We start from the raw sequence: 16,025 nt of genomic DNA on the forward strand, positions 1-16,025 counted from the left end.
GAGGTTCTCTCAGCCTCCACCCTCTAAGTAGACTATACAGCTACTTAAAAAATGTATCTGGCTCCAGATTATTTTATTTTGTGCAACCACCTCACAAAATATAATTGAGGAAATTGAACCATTTTTTCCCCATTAGATTATGTCGAGGTCGCAACTGTTTGAACAATGTTTTTATTTCATCAGTTGTCAAGTGTGCTTCTTCCCCACGAGATTGCACCTAAATGAAATAAATTAATAGGCGGAAGCAAGGAGTTTTCCTCCATGCCATGGTGACTCTGCGAATCGGGGCTCCATTCATGCTGTCTTTTCATAGTTGTGGTGTACGCGCTTAACTCCAGGTGAAGGTACTCCGAGTTGAGTAAACTGATTCAAGTCAGCTGCTCTGTAACCGGAAACTCAGAGTAGATCAACTCAGACGTCAGGATTAGACTCAGAGTTTGATGAACCTGCTTTGTGAAATAGACCCCTGTTTGGGAAGCCTACATTCAAGCCCTCACATTGATGAAAAGTTATAATGTGCTTTATTATCCAGAAGGTTTTTTTTTTTTTTTTTTTTTAATATTACCGGCACATGTGCAGGAAGATAAGGATGAAAACTTGGTATGGTTTAAAAAATCTGTTCATCTCACAGAGGAGTCATCAGTCCACAGTGACTCCACACTGGAGGCCGACACCAACATGGACCTCATGCCCAGTATACTCAAACAGCCCAATCTCACACTGGAGCTGTTCCCTAATCACTCGGACAACCTGGAGTCTGTCAAAAAGGTGAATTTTGATTTATTGAACAGCATTTTGACAGGACACTTTGATTTAAGATATGTGTTTGTGTGATTTTTCTCTAGCTGAGTCCTTTGGTGAAGACCAAGAGATCTTCAAGTGGAAAATCATTCCCACCACTGGGCCCAGAGACAAAGGTGTTTGTCATCTGGGTGGAGCGCTTCGATGATATCGGTAGGCATGTTTGTACTGTAACTTCCCAACAAGTCCACTCAGTAAACAGCTTTACACAAAAGCTTTTAGTGTTATGTTATACAAAACATGATCCTGTGGTCTCAAAATGGTTTCTTGAAAAGCGCTGATTGTGTTTTCAGAAAATTTCCCATTGTCTGATCTTCTTGGTGAAACCAGCACAGGTTTAGAAGCAAGCATGAGCAACAGCACCTCCTGCAGGTACTCTAAACATTGTACTGCTCAAATAGACCCTCTTCTTAACTTTAGTTCTCCTGGGTGCAACTTGAAGCCTTTTTGCATGGTGGACCTGTCGGGCCATCATGTGCCCTGTTGTGGTGGCCTTGCCAGGACCGGCACTCACCCTGTATATTTAGAATATAATACAATGAGTTTAAATGATTATTTTATATTTAGTGTCTTTATACTGTACAATGGTACCTCGACTTACGAAATTAATTGGTTCTGGAAGAAATTTCTTAAGTAGAAAATTTTGTACCTTTTAATTGCTGTCCTCATCGCTTTTTTCCCTCTTTGGTTCATGTTCTCTCTCAGAAGTAGTTTTTGCCTGGCATTTTGTAAACAACTGATTTCATAACGTGGCGACTGTCGATACATTACGGTCATATTCTTTGGCGAGATCAACCAAACGCATCCCTTTTCATACTTTTCTATTATCCCTTGCTTTGTTTGTATGGACAAAAAAAAACGATTGTCTCCTTTTTTTTCTTTTCCTCATTTCTAATTCACGTAAAACTATCGGAACACCTCATGGCCGGAGGGGCGAATGACGAGGACGCTGCACAGACACATCTATCACATGTTTATCTATCTACCTGTCTATCTGCACACATAGACACATACGGTAGAGGCCCCTCTTGGCCAATGGGATGCCAGGAAGATGCTGGGCTAGCCAATGGCAGAGCAGCGATGAGCATGTTGCCTTCAGGACACTCCCGAGCTGCGAGTGGCAGCCCATACTGTATTTTTACCTTTCGTATCTTGAAATTTCTTTCGTAACAAGAGGCAATATTTTCCTGTTGAGGCGTTTCGTAGCTTGAAAATTTCGTTCCTAAGTAGAGGTACCACTGTATTATTTATGACAGGGACGGGCAGCTCGCGCGGCCGCATGTGGCCCGAGCCCAGACTCTTGAGAGGCCCCTCGATTATTTTAATTGAATTAAATGGGGGAGGGGCGGGAGCAAGAACGTGTTGATTTCATTGTTGGGCCAGCATCACTGAACTGCAGGTGGCCCGACACAGTCACGTAGTGGTGCCACAACTGTTAATGTAGCACCCTGCCCTCAACTTGGATCGAATGTAAAACTGAAAGTGTTGTTGCAAATAAACAAACAATTCTGGAAATTGTGTGGGCTGGTTTAAACAAGCAAAGTGTTGCTTTGAAACAGGAATTGGAACATGCAACATGTGCAAAGCCTTGCTAAGAAAAGAAACTGTGGCCAACGTGTGACTTTTACAAAGAGTGAAAATTGCTTCCAGGAACATTCAATGCACTCACCTTTGAACAAAAGTTGCAGCTTGAAGACTGATGCTAGAGTTGCAGAATAAATGATTGTTATTAGTTAAGTGCCATTCAACATAAATAACAAACTGTCTGATGTAGTTTAATGGCAGCATATATCAATAGTTTTGGGTGCACAATGTCATATATTTCTTTAATTTTTTATTAAGTTCACACTTGTAATGTGTTTCACTCTGGGAATGCCTGAACAGGGGATCCTCGGCTTAGGACGGGGCCAACATACCGCACTATGTTTTGAGTTATTAACAGCATGTGATAAACTAGTTTGCGCTGTTGCATAAGAATACTGTAACTTTATGTCATCATGCAGCAAAAGAGGACGCATTCAGTTACCGCTGGGCTTGCTGTGTTTAGTTTGTTGGGTTTATATTCATGACCCAAGAGTGTTTTTCATACAAATATTTACTTTAATTATTACTTTACTACTGCATTAGTTAAAGACCACTGTAGGTACATCACCAATTTAGGACCCTCTGTATTACTGTTGAGACTAATTCTGCATTTTTCCTCGAATCACATACCTGTACAATATCACTGCAATTGATGTTTCTCCTTCTTCAGATCAGGGTTACTCGAGAAGGACGTTCCTCTGATCTTTATCCACCCTCTGAAGACGGGCCTCTTTCGGATCCGACTGCACGGCGCTGTGGGCAAATTTAGCATGGTGATCCCTCTGGTGGATGGCATGGTGGTCAGCCGCCGGGCGCTAGGTAGTAGCTTCTTTTTTCTATTTGTCTTCTGAGTATTTTGATGAGCATTATTTGTCATGACTTTAACAAAGTATTTCCTGCATGCAAGCAAAAGACTTTTGAATGTGCTTCTGTGCCAGTAATCATGCTTTTGAATCAGCGTCAGGTATAGCTCGCATTCGAAGAGGAGAGATTGTTATTATATTGCTCATTTATAAAGTTTTGAACAAGATTTCAGTAGGATCATCTGGGGCTGGACTGATAATTCAATATCAATATGTATCGCGATTGACACGTGTTCGATATCAATAGAAAATGCCTTCAATAAAACGTTGGGTAGAAAAAAAAAAGAAAACAAACCCGATCGCGGCATCGTGTGTGATGTAGGCAGCGCGCATGCGCCTCCAAACACGAAGAAGCTGCTAAACCAACGAAGAAGTATTTAAACCAATGAAGCAGCTAACAACCCAACAGAGCATGCATGCATGCAGTCCCGGCGGCCATGCGCCATACTCCGTGTCGAGTGAGCGCCGTAACTTCGTTCAAATAAATGACCAATAGAACTCATTAAAAAAAATAAGAAAATATTATGCATGATAACCCGATTAAACTCAAAGCTCCCTGTCTTTGACATGCTAGCACCAGTTAGCCACATCCGAGCATCGGTATCGCGCTCAAGTTAAAATCAAGCAAGTAAAATATGAGTAGACTATGGCAACAATGAGTTCGCTAGAAAGATAAAGTAGTCTTAAGACGGTCTGTCAATGATAATGTATGCACTGCAAGAGAGTATTAGTTCACTTTCATTGTATGAACATTAATGAAGGCTAATGTATGCATATCAACAATACTGCTTTGGGGTAGCACCTAATGCAAATACGTTTTCAAATTTTCAATGAAAAACTGCACATTACGCTAACATAACATACTTAGATTGTGACAGTTTTTCAGACATATCGCCCAGCCCTACTCAGCACATTGTTTAAAACTGAGTTTATTTCAGCTTTATATTGACCAGTTTATTTCACTCTTTCATTGTTACGTTGACTTCTTATTAAAGGTTAAGTATTACGTTAAAATAAAATAACCTAAATTCATTTTTCTCCGGGTCATTATTTTGAATTGTTAAAAAAAAAAAAAATCGATATCAACCAATATGAAACACTTATATCGTGATATACTTTCCAGTCATATCGCCCAGCCCTAGGATAATCCATTCGCTTGCATACGGGACAGCTTACATCTTTCGTTCCATTTCATATAAAATGGGAGTTAGATTGTTTCATTTACAGTATATAGCGACGTATTTAAGTCGCTATATACTATGGCACCTATGGTGCAGTGCAGAAAAGCCAATGTGTCCAGAACGTCATCCTGTATTCAACATTGTTGGTGCACTTTACTCGTGTTGAAGTGGCCATTCCAACTCGACTCAGCATTTTGACGCACTCATTTTTGGGTAATTTTGTCACATAGCGAATAATAATATTATTAGAAAGTATTTATTGCATTTTTAGACAACTACAATGTATACCAATGTGAATCCTGTGGATTTTCACGATTGGATTAGAGCAGCACCTGTTACCACCCAAAAAACAAACAAAAAATGCTTTTCACACCATCATGACCAACTTTAAAATACAGTAACATAGTAAGCCCAAATGTTCATCAAACTTGAGAAATAGGTTTTATTCCTAAAAAGTATAATTTTATTTTTAAGTCAATTTTTATTATTCAGAGTTGAAACATGAACACTGATCTTAAATATAGATGTACTGAAACTGTACGTAAATGATTCAATTAAAAGCACAATACCGGTATTGCTCATACTGTACATTTACAGTTAATCGTTCTGTAAATGCAGTAAATATCTAATTTTTCAACAAAGAATAGCACAACTTCATGGGTTTCAGCAAAGATGATTAAAAGGACTTGTGATTTCAAACCGGTGAAATGAAGATAAAAGAAGATAAATACGGTTCATTTTCTCTTGGCTCTGTTCTGTTTTAATCAGCAAAGTTACTACCATGTTAAAAGACACTGTTAGGAAAGAATCTATTCAGGTACATGCATGTACATTTACAGTTCAAAATCGTTGTGTAAATGCAGTAAATATCTAATTTTTCAACATAGATAGGTGCGGCTTATATAAAGGTGCGGCTTATTTGTTTTTGTTTTTTCATTAATTTTTTTAAAAAATAGAGTGGGTGCGGCTTATATAAAAGTGCGGCGTATAGTTGGAAAAATGCTGTAATAGAAGCATAGACGTTTCTGGTGAGATATAGGAATAATGAAATCTTGACTTATAACTGTGTCCTCGCAGGCTTTCTGGTACGCCAAACCATCATCAACGTGTGCCGACGGAAACGCCTAGAAAGTGACTCGTACAACCCGCCGCATGTGAGGCGGAAGCAGAGAATCACGGAGATTGTGCAGCGTTACCGCAACAAGCAACTTGAGCCCGAATTTTACACCTCCCTCTTCCATGAGGTGGGGGAGGGAAAGCCTCACCTCTAACACAGTCCCTGCCCCGTCCTGTCTGTCTTAACACTGGCTCACAAGTGCACACAGCACAGCACAGCACAACACACACACACACACACACACATTTATGCTAAACATGCATAAGTCATCGACAACACAGAATCTTTATATTTATACTGTTCAACTTTGTTATTTATAAGAATTCATATTTCAACACTGTCTGACTTTGAGAGTAAAGTGTGAAAAAGGCTTCATTTCGAGGTCACAACAATTCATTGATGATTTGAACAGCCGTGGCTGTCGCCTCACTCAGAGACCGTTTACATATGACCTTTTTCTTTATTTTTTTTACTTAACAGAAACTGCAATGTTTTGTTTTTTGAGCCTGAAAAACTAGCATTAATATATCTAAAGTGAAAGTTTGGCAAAACACCAATTACCATTTCAGTGTCAGTAATGAAAATGTGAAATCAGAGCACATGCACTTTTGTTTGTGTGCAGTCTGGGTGGGCATTCACAAGTATATGATTCATAGGGGTGGGAATCACACTTACCCACGATACAATCTTTTGCCAGCGGTAGCGACTATCAAAATACAGTGCTTTACTTATTATTAGATTATTAGTTAAACATCTGAAATCGGAGACATCACTATCTAGGGTACTGAAGAACGTATACATACAGTAAATGTGGATATTTGATGCTAGTGTGTCAGTACAATATTGTGAGCGATAATGATACAATACATTGCCACATCGATCTTTTGTCCCACGATAAAATCACAGTTTGCAAAGATCTGTAAAAATAATAGAAAATATCAAAATATATATGGCAGGCCAAACAACAGTGCGTGCATTCATTTTAGTATATTGCTGCTGTACACTCTAGCAGTATAGTAAATGTAGTGTGTTAGTCCACCGTTGGTTTTGCTGAAATGTCCTTCATTTTTATGGACTACCATTTCTGATTCGAATGCTACAGTGTTAACAAACATCCACTTTTTCCACCTATATCTTTTCAACTTTATTGCATTTTCAGGCTCAAATACAAAAACGCCCACCCCCCAAAAAAAACTATTTCAGCTGAAACGGTCCTGCATAAACTGCCCGTTTGGTTTCTGGTTTTGCTTCTAAAAGAATAATTTGTTTTAATCCTGAACCGCAATACAAAAACACCATGGTCAGCCTTCCCGGGATCGTAAAAATGTCCTTTGCGATTGCGACGAGGTGATTTTCTTGTTGCTCATACGCACTTGTGTCCCGACACACATTTCCACAGACAGGTGGTGGAATCTCAGCCAAGGTGGAAACATGAAATGATTACGAATCTACTGACACCTCATTTCATCGACATGCTAAAGTCTTCCTTGTGCACACTGGTGGCCATGGCAGCAGCTCACTAGCACACACATTGGTTTTGAATGATTGTTATTAAAGGTGCGGGGGTTCACCTGTATTCTTTTACTGTAAGGAGATGTCGTTTTATACCTGCCTAAACTGGCCCGTCTCACAAGCCACTGCTGTCTGCGTGTGTGTGCGCTTCTGCGACTGTGTATGCTTGTCCAGCCAGTCAAACTGACCTAGAGTTACCCACCTTCCCCCAAAACACTAACACCCCATCAAGGGCATTTAACAATCGCATTGTCATTTTAAGTATTGAAATCATACAATCCCTTTTGAAATGCTTGCCTGCTAAGAATTGAGTTCAGTGCAAACATTTGGAGTCTCTTAATTTTATTAAGGAGTAATTGCGATCATAGATTTAGGGGAATCAAATCAAAATATTACACAATTTCATCCATCTCTTTTCCAAACTGCTCATACTCACTAGGGTTGCGGGTGACTTAACTTTGCAATTATAATTTACACGAGCAAACAACTGCTGTTTTACAAGAATAAAGTCGTAATATTACTATAGAAAAAGTATTTTGCCACTAAACTCAATAGTAGGAGATAAGTCAAAATTGTACAATAATTTTGTAATGTATTACAAACAATCGTGTGTTAAGATGTGGTCTTTTGAGAATCCTGCCTAATTTCTCAAGCGACGGCAACGCCTCACGATTGTGTGGGAATTTTGGAATCACTCGTTATAATATATTCCCTTAAAGTGGAAGTCAACCCAAACATATTTTTTTCAAGAATATGTTCTATGCAAGCCCATTAGTTGAAACAAGGCATTCTGATAAATACTGCGTTTGTGGAATAAGAGTTAATCCATCCACGTTTAGCCATTTCTGGAGGCGGCCTTTTTATCACTTCTGTCGACCGAAAATGACATCACAACTGCTCAGAGCTTAGTTAACGACCAATCACGGCTGACCTGTTTTCTGAAGCCGAGCAGTCGACAGAAGTGACAAAATGGCCGCCGCCTGAGATGGCTAAGAAGGGGTGGATTTTGCTGCTTAACTCATTTTCCACAAATGCAATATTAATCAGAATGCTGTGTTTCAACTAGTGGGCCTGCTGGAAACATATCCTTGAAAAATAATTAGTTTGGGTTGATTTCCGCTTTAATATGACTTTTAGTCAGAAGTATGACTTACAACCCTTTATGCATTTCACTCAAGTCGCTAAACAGAACCGCAAGCAGTTTGTGTGTCTTGCTTTAAACCTGTCTATGGCAATTCATTTATTGGCTCAAGCAGTACAGCATTATTGATATACATATCAAACTTAGAAAGCGGCTTTGATCATTTTTTTTACATTCTTATCCTATAGAGAAAACATTTGAATGGACCCCTTTATATTGTGCTTTAAGAAAAAGACAAGTGTGCAGTTTTGTCCACACGGTAGCTCCCACAATTATTTGTGTTCAGTCACTGTAATTTTGGTTCAAGACCCCTCTCACTGTCTTGCCTGTAACAATGTGAACTTATTTATCACAAACGTGGAAAACGGCGACTCTATTTTGTTCTGTTTGGAAAGTCTTAATGCACTGAGCACATTCTGTGTTTATTTTCTTATTCCCTTTTGGTTACCTGAACATTTCTCTCTTTTGTTTTCTTTTTTGTACCTTTTTTGACTGGGTGTGTATTTGCAAAGAAACCCCTGCTGAAGGAAGAGTTTTATCGTGTGAAAATGTAAATCAAGTGGCGCCATGGACTTTTTAACTTATCACATCTAATTGTGTGACTCACTTTTTACTACGGTGCTTTATGCACATGCCTTTTATGGGAAGGAGAAAAGAAACCCACATAGAATCAATACGTCCCACCTTGTATCCTGTTACTACTTCACTGGTTGATCGTATTTAAGGACTTTTGCCATGTACAGACGCAATGAAGGATGAATTGTAAATATACTATAGCATAAGGCATTTACAAGCGGTATGGATAATGAATGAATGAATGAATAAGGCATTTACAAGTTGTCTGTTGCATTCCTCACTTCAGGTGGGGAGACAGGTTGTGTATGATTTTGTGTGGGAGGAGTGCCGAATGTAACATACACCCATTAAAGCTATTATTGATATTTTCATTGCCATTCTGTTTTCATATGTTTCTTGAAAATAATTTGAAATTTCAGTTTTACGATAACAGTGCTTTTAAATAAATATCTTCCTGGCCTCGGTTTGAGACGGTGTCACGTTCCTCCGGCATATGACGAGTGTGATGTGCATCTACTCAGTCGTCTCACTAACCTATACTAATTAAGTAGTACAGTCATAACTATAGTATTGTTATGAAAACATATACGCATGCCAAAATAGTATCAAATGTAAAATACTACGGTGTTAACTGTATGCATTTTGTGCGTGCGACATAGGATACTTTTTCAGCTGTTCATAACCTTGAAATGTAGAAAGTAGTTTTATATGGCACTAGGTCCAAGTTTTTGTTGAAAAGATGCATTGTGTTTTTATACAAAGAAAGACATCATTAGCAGGGTTTGAGGCCTCAGGCAGTTACCGTTGTCAGTTGGTGAAGGAGTGAGAAAGTGAGCCAAGAAGAAATGGGCGCGGTCGTGCGGATGTGACAATTTACCAACAGTTACGGACTTAATTGCAGTGGCAGAGCCAGAACGTGGCTAATGGGTGGGCCTGGAAAAATCAGGGTGGGCCTGAATATTCTCTCACTGAGCAAAATCCTCCTGTCTCGACACAGCGTATATTCAAACAAAATGACAAAATGATTAAATTGAACTTCAGATCTTCCTTAGACACCCACAATTATGGCATTCTTAATATTTGATAAAATAAAAAACAACATTCAAATTAAAAAAAAAAAAAATTTTTTTCATGAATCTCTCATGGTGGGCAGTCTGTCAGGCCCACCGAGGCTCAGCCCCTGGCTAATTGTCACAGCAAAGTTAATTAAGTAGCTGTAATAGGCTTTTAAAGTGATATAACAGAAACAACCTTTAGGTATGTATGCAAATATGTATTTATTTTACTTACACTAAAAAGTAAAAATCAGGTTTGGGACTTTTTGTGTCCAGTGTTTACGCACTGCTCATGAAGACTGACCTGAGATGTTGCGACGATTGTCGCCCCCCACCCCCCATGAAATTATACTCTTAACATACTCTCTACTACTACTATTTGCGAGAATGGATGGATACATTTTAACTTTTATGCAAAATTTTGGCCGCCACGTGGCGCCCTCCCCCCAGATTTACAAGCCACCAATTTGGCATGCTAAACCAGCTGTGTTTTATATCAGAGCCTTGGTTACATTATCCTATTCGACTTCCTGTGTGGGATAGCGAAAATCCGTATATAATTGACGCCCAACGTAATACATTTAGAAAGAAAAAAATCTGGATGACTAAACGTTAATATTTTTTAAAAAACTGCAAGTATGATAATAGGTGACGAACTGCGTGTATGCGGTGGTCCACTGTATGTACTATGTACAGTATCTGTCTGTCTGAATGTGATGACAGGCTATTTGAACACTTTGAATCAGAGGTACACAAACTTTTTACACCAAGTACCAACAAAAAAAAATACTTAACTCTTAAAGTACCTGTACCGCCATCATGAGAACCATTAAAATATAGTAGTGAAGTAAAAATTGCACCTCGTAACTCAAAAACAGTTCTTAATGATCCGGGAGCAGCCATCTCGTCTTCTGTCGACTGAAAATGACATCATAACTGCTCACAACGACCAATAACGGCTCAGATTCAGAAACCAGGTCAGCAGGTGTTCTATCGACAACATGCATATAAGCAATTTATTTTCTGACGGCACTGACATGATCAACGATATTTACTTTTGAGAGACGTACTAAGCATTTTGCGAAAGAAAATGGCTTTTTGTAAGGGAACCATGATGTTTTGCTAATTGGAAGAATTTTTTGAGACTGTACATACTGTTTTGCAAATTTTTTTTCTGATCTGAGAAATGTACCAAAGCAACTGAGAAAAACGTGGGCACAAATAGAGATGTGCACATGTATTTTGGTGACGATTGAGTGTTGTTTTCTTATGTTAATTTTTTTTACACTAGACGTTTGAGACTGTCCTGAAATTTTTAACACAAACCACAAATTCACGTGATAGCCAATCAGTATCACGTGTCAGTCAACTTCCTGAAAATGTTGAGCAGAAAAACAGGATAAAATAAGCGTTGCTTTGAGTGGGCACCTGGACATTTTTCATAAATTCTGCTACCAATATCGGACTGTGTGAAAAAAGAGCTCGCCTGCAAATTGGCGAATGGGGAAATTGGCGTATCTTTTAAGCATAATATGCTTACAAGATGGGCCAATTTTCCTGTGTACGTGATCACTGGAGGCACAGAACGTGCAATGCTTCACTTCCTGCCCATGTGTTTGAACAGGAAAAATACACATTCAGCTATAAAAGAAAATCAATGTAAAGTACCATTGAACTAAAATGGAACATAATTTAATGCAACCATACATTATTTTTTCTTTTTACTCTTCCTATGTAGGAGAAGTGACAGCAGGTGGCGGCACAGCCTCACTTGCCTACCCTGACCTCACGTTCCTGAAGTATATTTTTGTTACTTGGTGTTTGTATCACAGGTATCTTCCAAGGGAAGCCGCTTTTCCCTGTGTGTGTGTGTGTGTGCATGAGAGCATTTAAATTCGGTATGAAATTGTTACGCACACGCATACACACATTCGGAGCCTAAATCATGTCCCTGATGGCCTTTCATTGCTGCAGTGCTTGCGTGTGACTGAGGGTGTCAACAGTTGACTCGCCACTAGAGGAGAGTTAAGCGGCCCCTCCTCCTCGGGTGTCCGCTGTTCGGTTCTCAACTGCTGGTTGCTCATACAAGCAGACTTATCCTCTCGTGCTGGTCGAGCTTCACGCGTGGTGCGCGGTGCTGCGAGCATCTCCGCCCGGTGAACCTTGTGGTGGATGCTTCGAGATGGACTAAGGGGCCGCTGGCAAGCCAACAGCGGATACCTGACGTGAGAAGACTACTTTCCCCCCCACCAAGCTCTTGTTGCGAGGCACCTTTTTGAGGGGTCGACTCCCCACCATGGACGAGGAAGACGGGCATCTGGAGAACGCAGTCCACGCCGTCAAGGAGTCGGACCGACAGCAGCGACTCAGGCTGTGTGTCCTCAACGAAACGTTGAACACAGAGCGGGATTATGTGCGGACCTTGCTTTTCCTTCAGTCGGTAAGTTTGACTTCACCTCTAACCTTTTTTGTGTGTGTTCCGATTTACGCTTTACACGTTTCACTCGACCACCACGCCAAACTCCAACTACAAATCCTTAAATTTGGACGCGACTTCACCTGCTTATAACTGTCACGCTGAGTGTCGTGCACATGTATGTCCTAAAGGAGTAGATTGACCTATTTAATTCGGCGCTATCGATGAAATAGTTTGATGAATTTTATGTTTAGCTTAGCTTGTATTGTGTTGCAGTAAAGCAGTGGGTTTCTCTAGCAAAATACTATGAATGTAAACGAGGTTTGGCGTGGACATCAACAACGGCAGTTTCTGCTACTTTACCAACTCCTCTCTTTTCTATTTAATCTGTACAGCAGTTTGTTTTGCATTTGTGCACAGCGTGGTCTTTACATAGACGCATTTGACAGCTTTGTGTTTTGTATGCTGTTACTGTGAAGTCAGACATGCTGCTGTGATCTTATCTCACAGGCATCACTCACACCTCTCCATTGTGTTTGATTGCCCAGGTTCAAAATTATCAGCAGTGTTGCAAGTAAATTGTTATTCATGAGCAGTCAGCTCCAAGACATCCCCTTTACCCAATCCAGACCAAGATACGGGACCCACTTTCTAGCACTTTTTCTGTCACTCTATCTCATTTAACCATGTATATTCACTTTGTCTTGTAAATTGCTGCTCACAGACGTCAGATGCTGTTGCCGTCGGCTTCCAGCTGAACGTGCATCGTAGGCTTATTTCTGAATTAGCAGCATTTATTGTGCCAAATGCATTTGTGCTTTATCTCTCTTTTTGTCACAAGGTTAAAGACCAGCCTCGGCTTCATGTGGCTTCTCTCTGTTTTGAATGCAGCTGTCAGCAAACACGCTATTGTTTTATGCACATGCCAGTGGTTGTTGTCCAACTTCAACACTGGCAAGTGTCTGTCACGCAGTTTCCTCTTTCTCATCATTTCAGTCACATGTTTGTCTACACTTCCCCACTTTAAAACAATTCTTTTCATCCAACCGAGCCCTCACTTCACGCCACTATTATGCTATAGTGTGCTATATTGTTCAGCCATTATGTAAGACCGGGAGAACACTGCACCAGTGTGATGCATGGATCCCAATTATACAATCAGAGTTAAAAAAAAAAAAAAAAAAAAAAAAGAGAGGCTAAAAAGCTCCTCTCTACGGCGCCGCCACGTAACAGGCGGTCAGTGCTTATCTTGTGTTGCAAGACGGTTTGGGCAGCAGCAGAGGGACGTGCTCTGCCCCCCTCCCCTTACCAAACCCCCTTCCGGGAGCAGTGATAATGGCGCAGCCTCAAAGATTTATCAGAGATGTCAGTGGACGTGTGAAAGCTGGCATCTCCCCCGTTTAAGTGGTCTTGAGGTCATTTTAGGCAGATTGACTACATTTGCCTGTCCCTCAGTTTTTGATGCATCTTATCATCTTATCATGTGTCAAAGCAAACTGTATACGCAGGGTCAAAATATTTATTTCCAAAAACAAATGTGGAAGTCTGCTCTTTAACTGCTCTCGTTTCAGTATGAGAAAAGAAAATATAAGTAATGATTGACTTGCTTCCTTTAACTTGTAGTAAACATCCTAATCTCTCATCCTCTTCACGTAATGTGTTGGCACTGTAGTGTGGAAATCATGCCAAAGCATGATTCTCGCTATACATATTCATTTTCCATTCCGTAAAATACAGTTCAGAACAGAACTTGATCTGTCTTGTGTATCTAGCACAGGATGTGTCGTCATCTACGTAAAAGGTGGGACATCCAAGGGGCACAACTCAGTGTCATGCCATTTCACCCACACTTGAATCAACGCAGTACAACTTGCTGTTTCTGCTTTTCTGTTGGTACTAGCAAGTACTATTTCTGTGTCTTACTGTGTTGTTGGAATGTTTTGTAGGTCTCGAGTCCATAAGCCCAATTAGCAATTTACAAAACAACTACTTACTCAATGCGTGCTCATTTGATCTTTCAAGAAGGTGTCCAATGTAAATAAAGACTCACAAGTCGATTGAATATTCTCGTCAGTTTTCTTTTCCATCTCTGACGTTCAGGAATCATACAATAATCAGCTATGGGTAGCTTTTCCATCCTCGCGAATGCTCTCACCCGAGACGGGTGAGGGCAGAAAAGGGGCACGGTCTAACATGCAGCCCTCACATTTATACTGTCTTCAAAATCCAAACATAATGTGGGCTGGTCTCCTCCCTGACTGGCCTTGCCTATGGGGCTGATCTTCTCCAGCTGGTCCCAAGCTCAGATCAGGGCACGCTGACTCTTGAGACTTTTAACTGATTATGTGATGTGTAATTCCCATTTAGTTTTTTGGTTAACCTGTTGGCTAATATAAAGCCATTCGTATAGATTTTGATCCTTCAGTGTCCAACAAACACATGCTGATCTGTACACCTTGTTTTCGTGCATTGTTATTGTCGTAGACTCTTGTTCCAACTCATGCCGTCAATGCGGCATGGTATTCTCAGTTTTTCAGGGAAGAATTTTGGAATGAAAAACTGACCTGCTCAAACAGAACTATTCCAGTAGTTCAATGGAAATCCTGATATTCGTATCGTAAACCATTCAGCAAATTGCAATGTCTCTGGCTCAATCCTTTAAGAACCAGCCAACGTCAAAGTGCCAGAATGTGGTATGGAAGCGTTTGGCGCCTTTCACAACTTTTTATATGAAACACATTCACGTTAGATTCAGTTCTCCGTACATCGTGGCATTGGACCCGAGCCGATTGGGTTAGCCAAGAAGAAAATGTAGTACTTAAACTTAAAAAAAAAAAAAAAAAAAAGTCTTCCACCAGGAGCCCTCCTCTGCTGCTAATCCTTCACTTGCTCTCCATCCAGACTCCAGCTGAGCTTGCCCTCTTACCTCAGTGGGAGCGGAGGCTTTGTTACCACTTAGCTCACAGGGGTGTTGATTAGGGGGGTCCGGCTGTGGGAGCTCAGGACATATGGTTTCAGTAAAGATAGAGAATAATTGAAGGTTCTCCCTTTTCTCTCTGTCTGTTCCCTCTCCTTGTGTCTAATAAATATCCATCACAATACAAATAAGTGTATTGTGTAGAGTGAGCATATCAGATAGACTGGTACAAAACAAAACTGTTCTGGCGTAAAAAGGTAGATTGACCATGAATGGGTTTGGAAAAAAAAAAAAAAAAAAAAAGTCTGTGTCGTTTGTGTTGGAGTCCCTGAGAGTCAAGGGGCTGAATAAATGATTGGTAATGAAGAGAGTCATTTGTTTATCGGGATGGTAGGTGATTTGAATGTCCAGTTGGCCAAATAGCTCATCATCTATTTTGGTTTGACACAACTGCACAGAAAACTTGTGAGATGTTTTGTCTGATTTGAAGGCCGGGATTCAATTCAAGGAAATGTAATCAATTGTCCCTTACTAAAGCTTTGGCCTCGGCGGTGGTTAGAGCTCCACTCAGTGCCATCGTCGAGAGACTTGGTGGAGATTTCTGTTTTCCTACAGTCTCATTGGAGCTTTTCAACCCCTGCAGATATTGAACATCACCTCTTGCACGAATTAACACATTTATTTTTGACCTCCCTTTCTAGACTTCGCAGAAGTCTTCCCAGATCTATAGCTGCACAAAACAAGCCACACAGCAACAGTAACATATGAAAAGCATGAGTAGGTGGCGCTAAGGAGCTCTGTGAGAGCTGAATGCAAGCAGGTAGAGATGGTGTGAGGGAAGAGGGGGTCGGGAGTTTGAAAA

The 16,025-nt window shown here is 40.4% G+C and overlaps 2 protein-coding genes and 1 long non-coding RNA gene across 12 annotated transcripts in view; 2 read left to right on the top strand and 1 right to left on the bottom strand.

Moving 5' to 3' along the window:
- LOC147153341 (ral GTPase-activating protein subunit beta-like) overlaps positions 1-9,146 on the top strand; it is a 28,229-nt gene extending 19,083 nt beyond the window's left edge. For 8 of the 9 annotated variants that reach the window (XM_086028303.1, XM_086028257.1, XM_086028269.1 and 5 more), the window contains 5 exons: positions 632-768; positions 846-954; positions 1,095-1,173; positions 3,056-3,204; positions 5,507-9,146. In XM_086028303.1, the coding sequence (XP_085884429.1) occupies positions 632-768; positions 846-954; positions 1,095-1,173; positions 3,056-3,204; positions 5,507-5,700 (668 nt within the window). In that variant the 3' untranslated portion in view covers positions 5,701-9,146. The remainder of the gene's footprint in view (positions 1-631; positions 769-845; positions 955-1,094; positions 1,174-3,055; positions 3,205-5,506) is intronic. The other variant, XR_015086470.1, reaches the window with a different exon arrangement.
- On the bottom strand, positions 685-10,781 carry LOC147153342 (uncharacterized). The gene is made up of 4 exons (XR_015086482.1): positions 10,691-10,781; positions 3,016-3,138; positions 2,471-2,503; positions 685-1,316 (listed from the first exon to the last, which is right to left on the bottom strand). It is a non-coding gene; the product is annotated as an uncharacterized LOC147153342 (long non-coding RNA).
- Positions 10,782-11,710: 929 nt separating this feature from the next.
- The window catches only part of prex1 (phosphatidylinositol-3,4,5-trisphosphate-dependent Rac exchange factor 1), a 92,038-nt gene continuing 87,723 nt past the window's right edge, over positions 11,711-16,025 (top strand). The window contains exon 1 of one of the 2 annotated variants that reach the window (XM_086028340.1): positions 11,711-12,270. In XM_086028340.1, coding sequence (XP_085884466.1) covers positions 12,127-12,270 — 144 coding nt within the window. In that variant the 5' untranslated portion in view covers positions 11,711-12,126. The remainder of the gene's footprint in view (positions 12,271-16,025) is intronic. The other variant, XM_086028350.1, reaches the window with a different exon arrangement.

The sequence above is a fragment of the Filicampus tigris genome, chromosome 1 (assembly GCF_054856515.1).
Source record: "Filicampus tigris isolate MCC_2025a chromosome 1, RoL_Ftig_1.0, whole genome shotgun sequence".
Taxonomy (NCBI): domain Eukaryota; kingdom Metazoa; phylum Chordata; class Actinopteri; order Syngnathiformes; family Syngnathidae; genus Filicampus; species Filicampus tigris.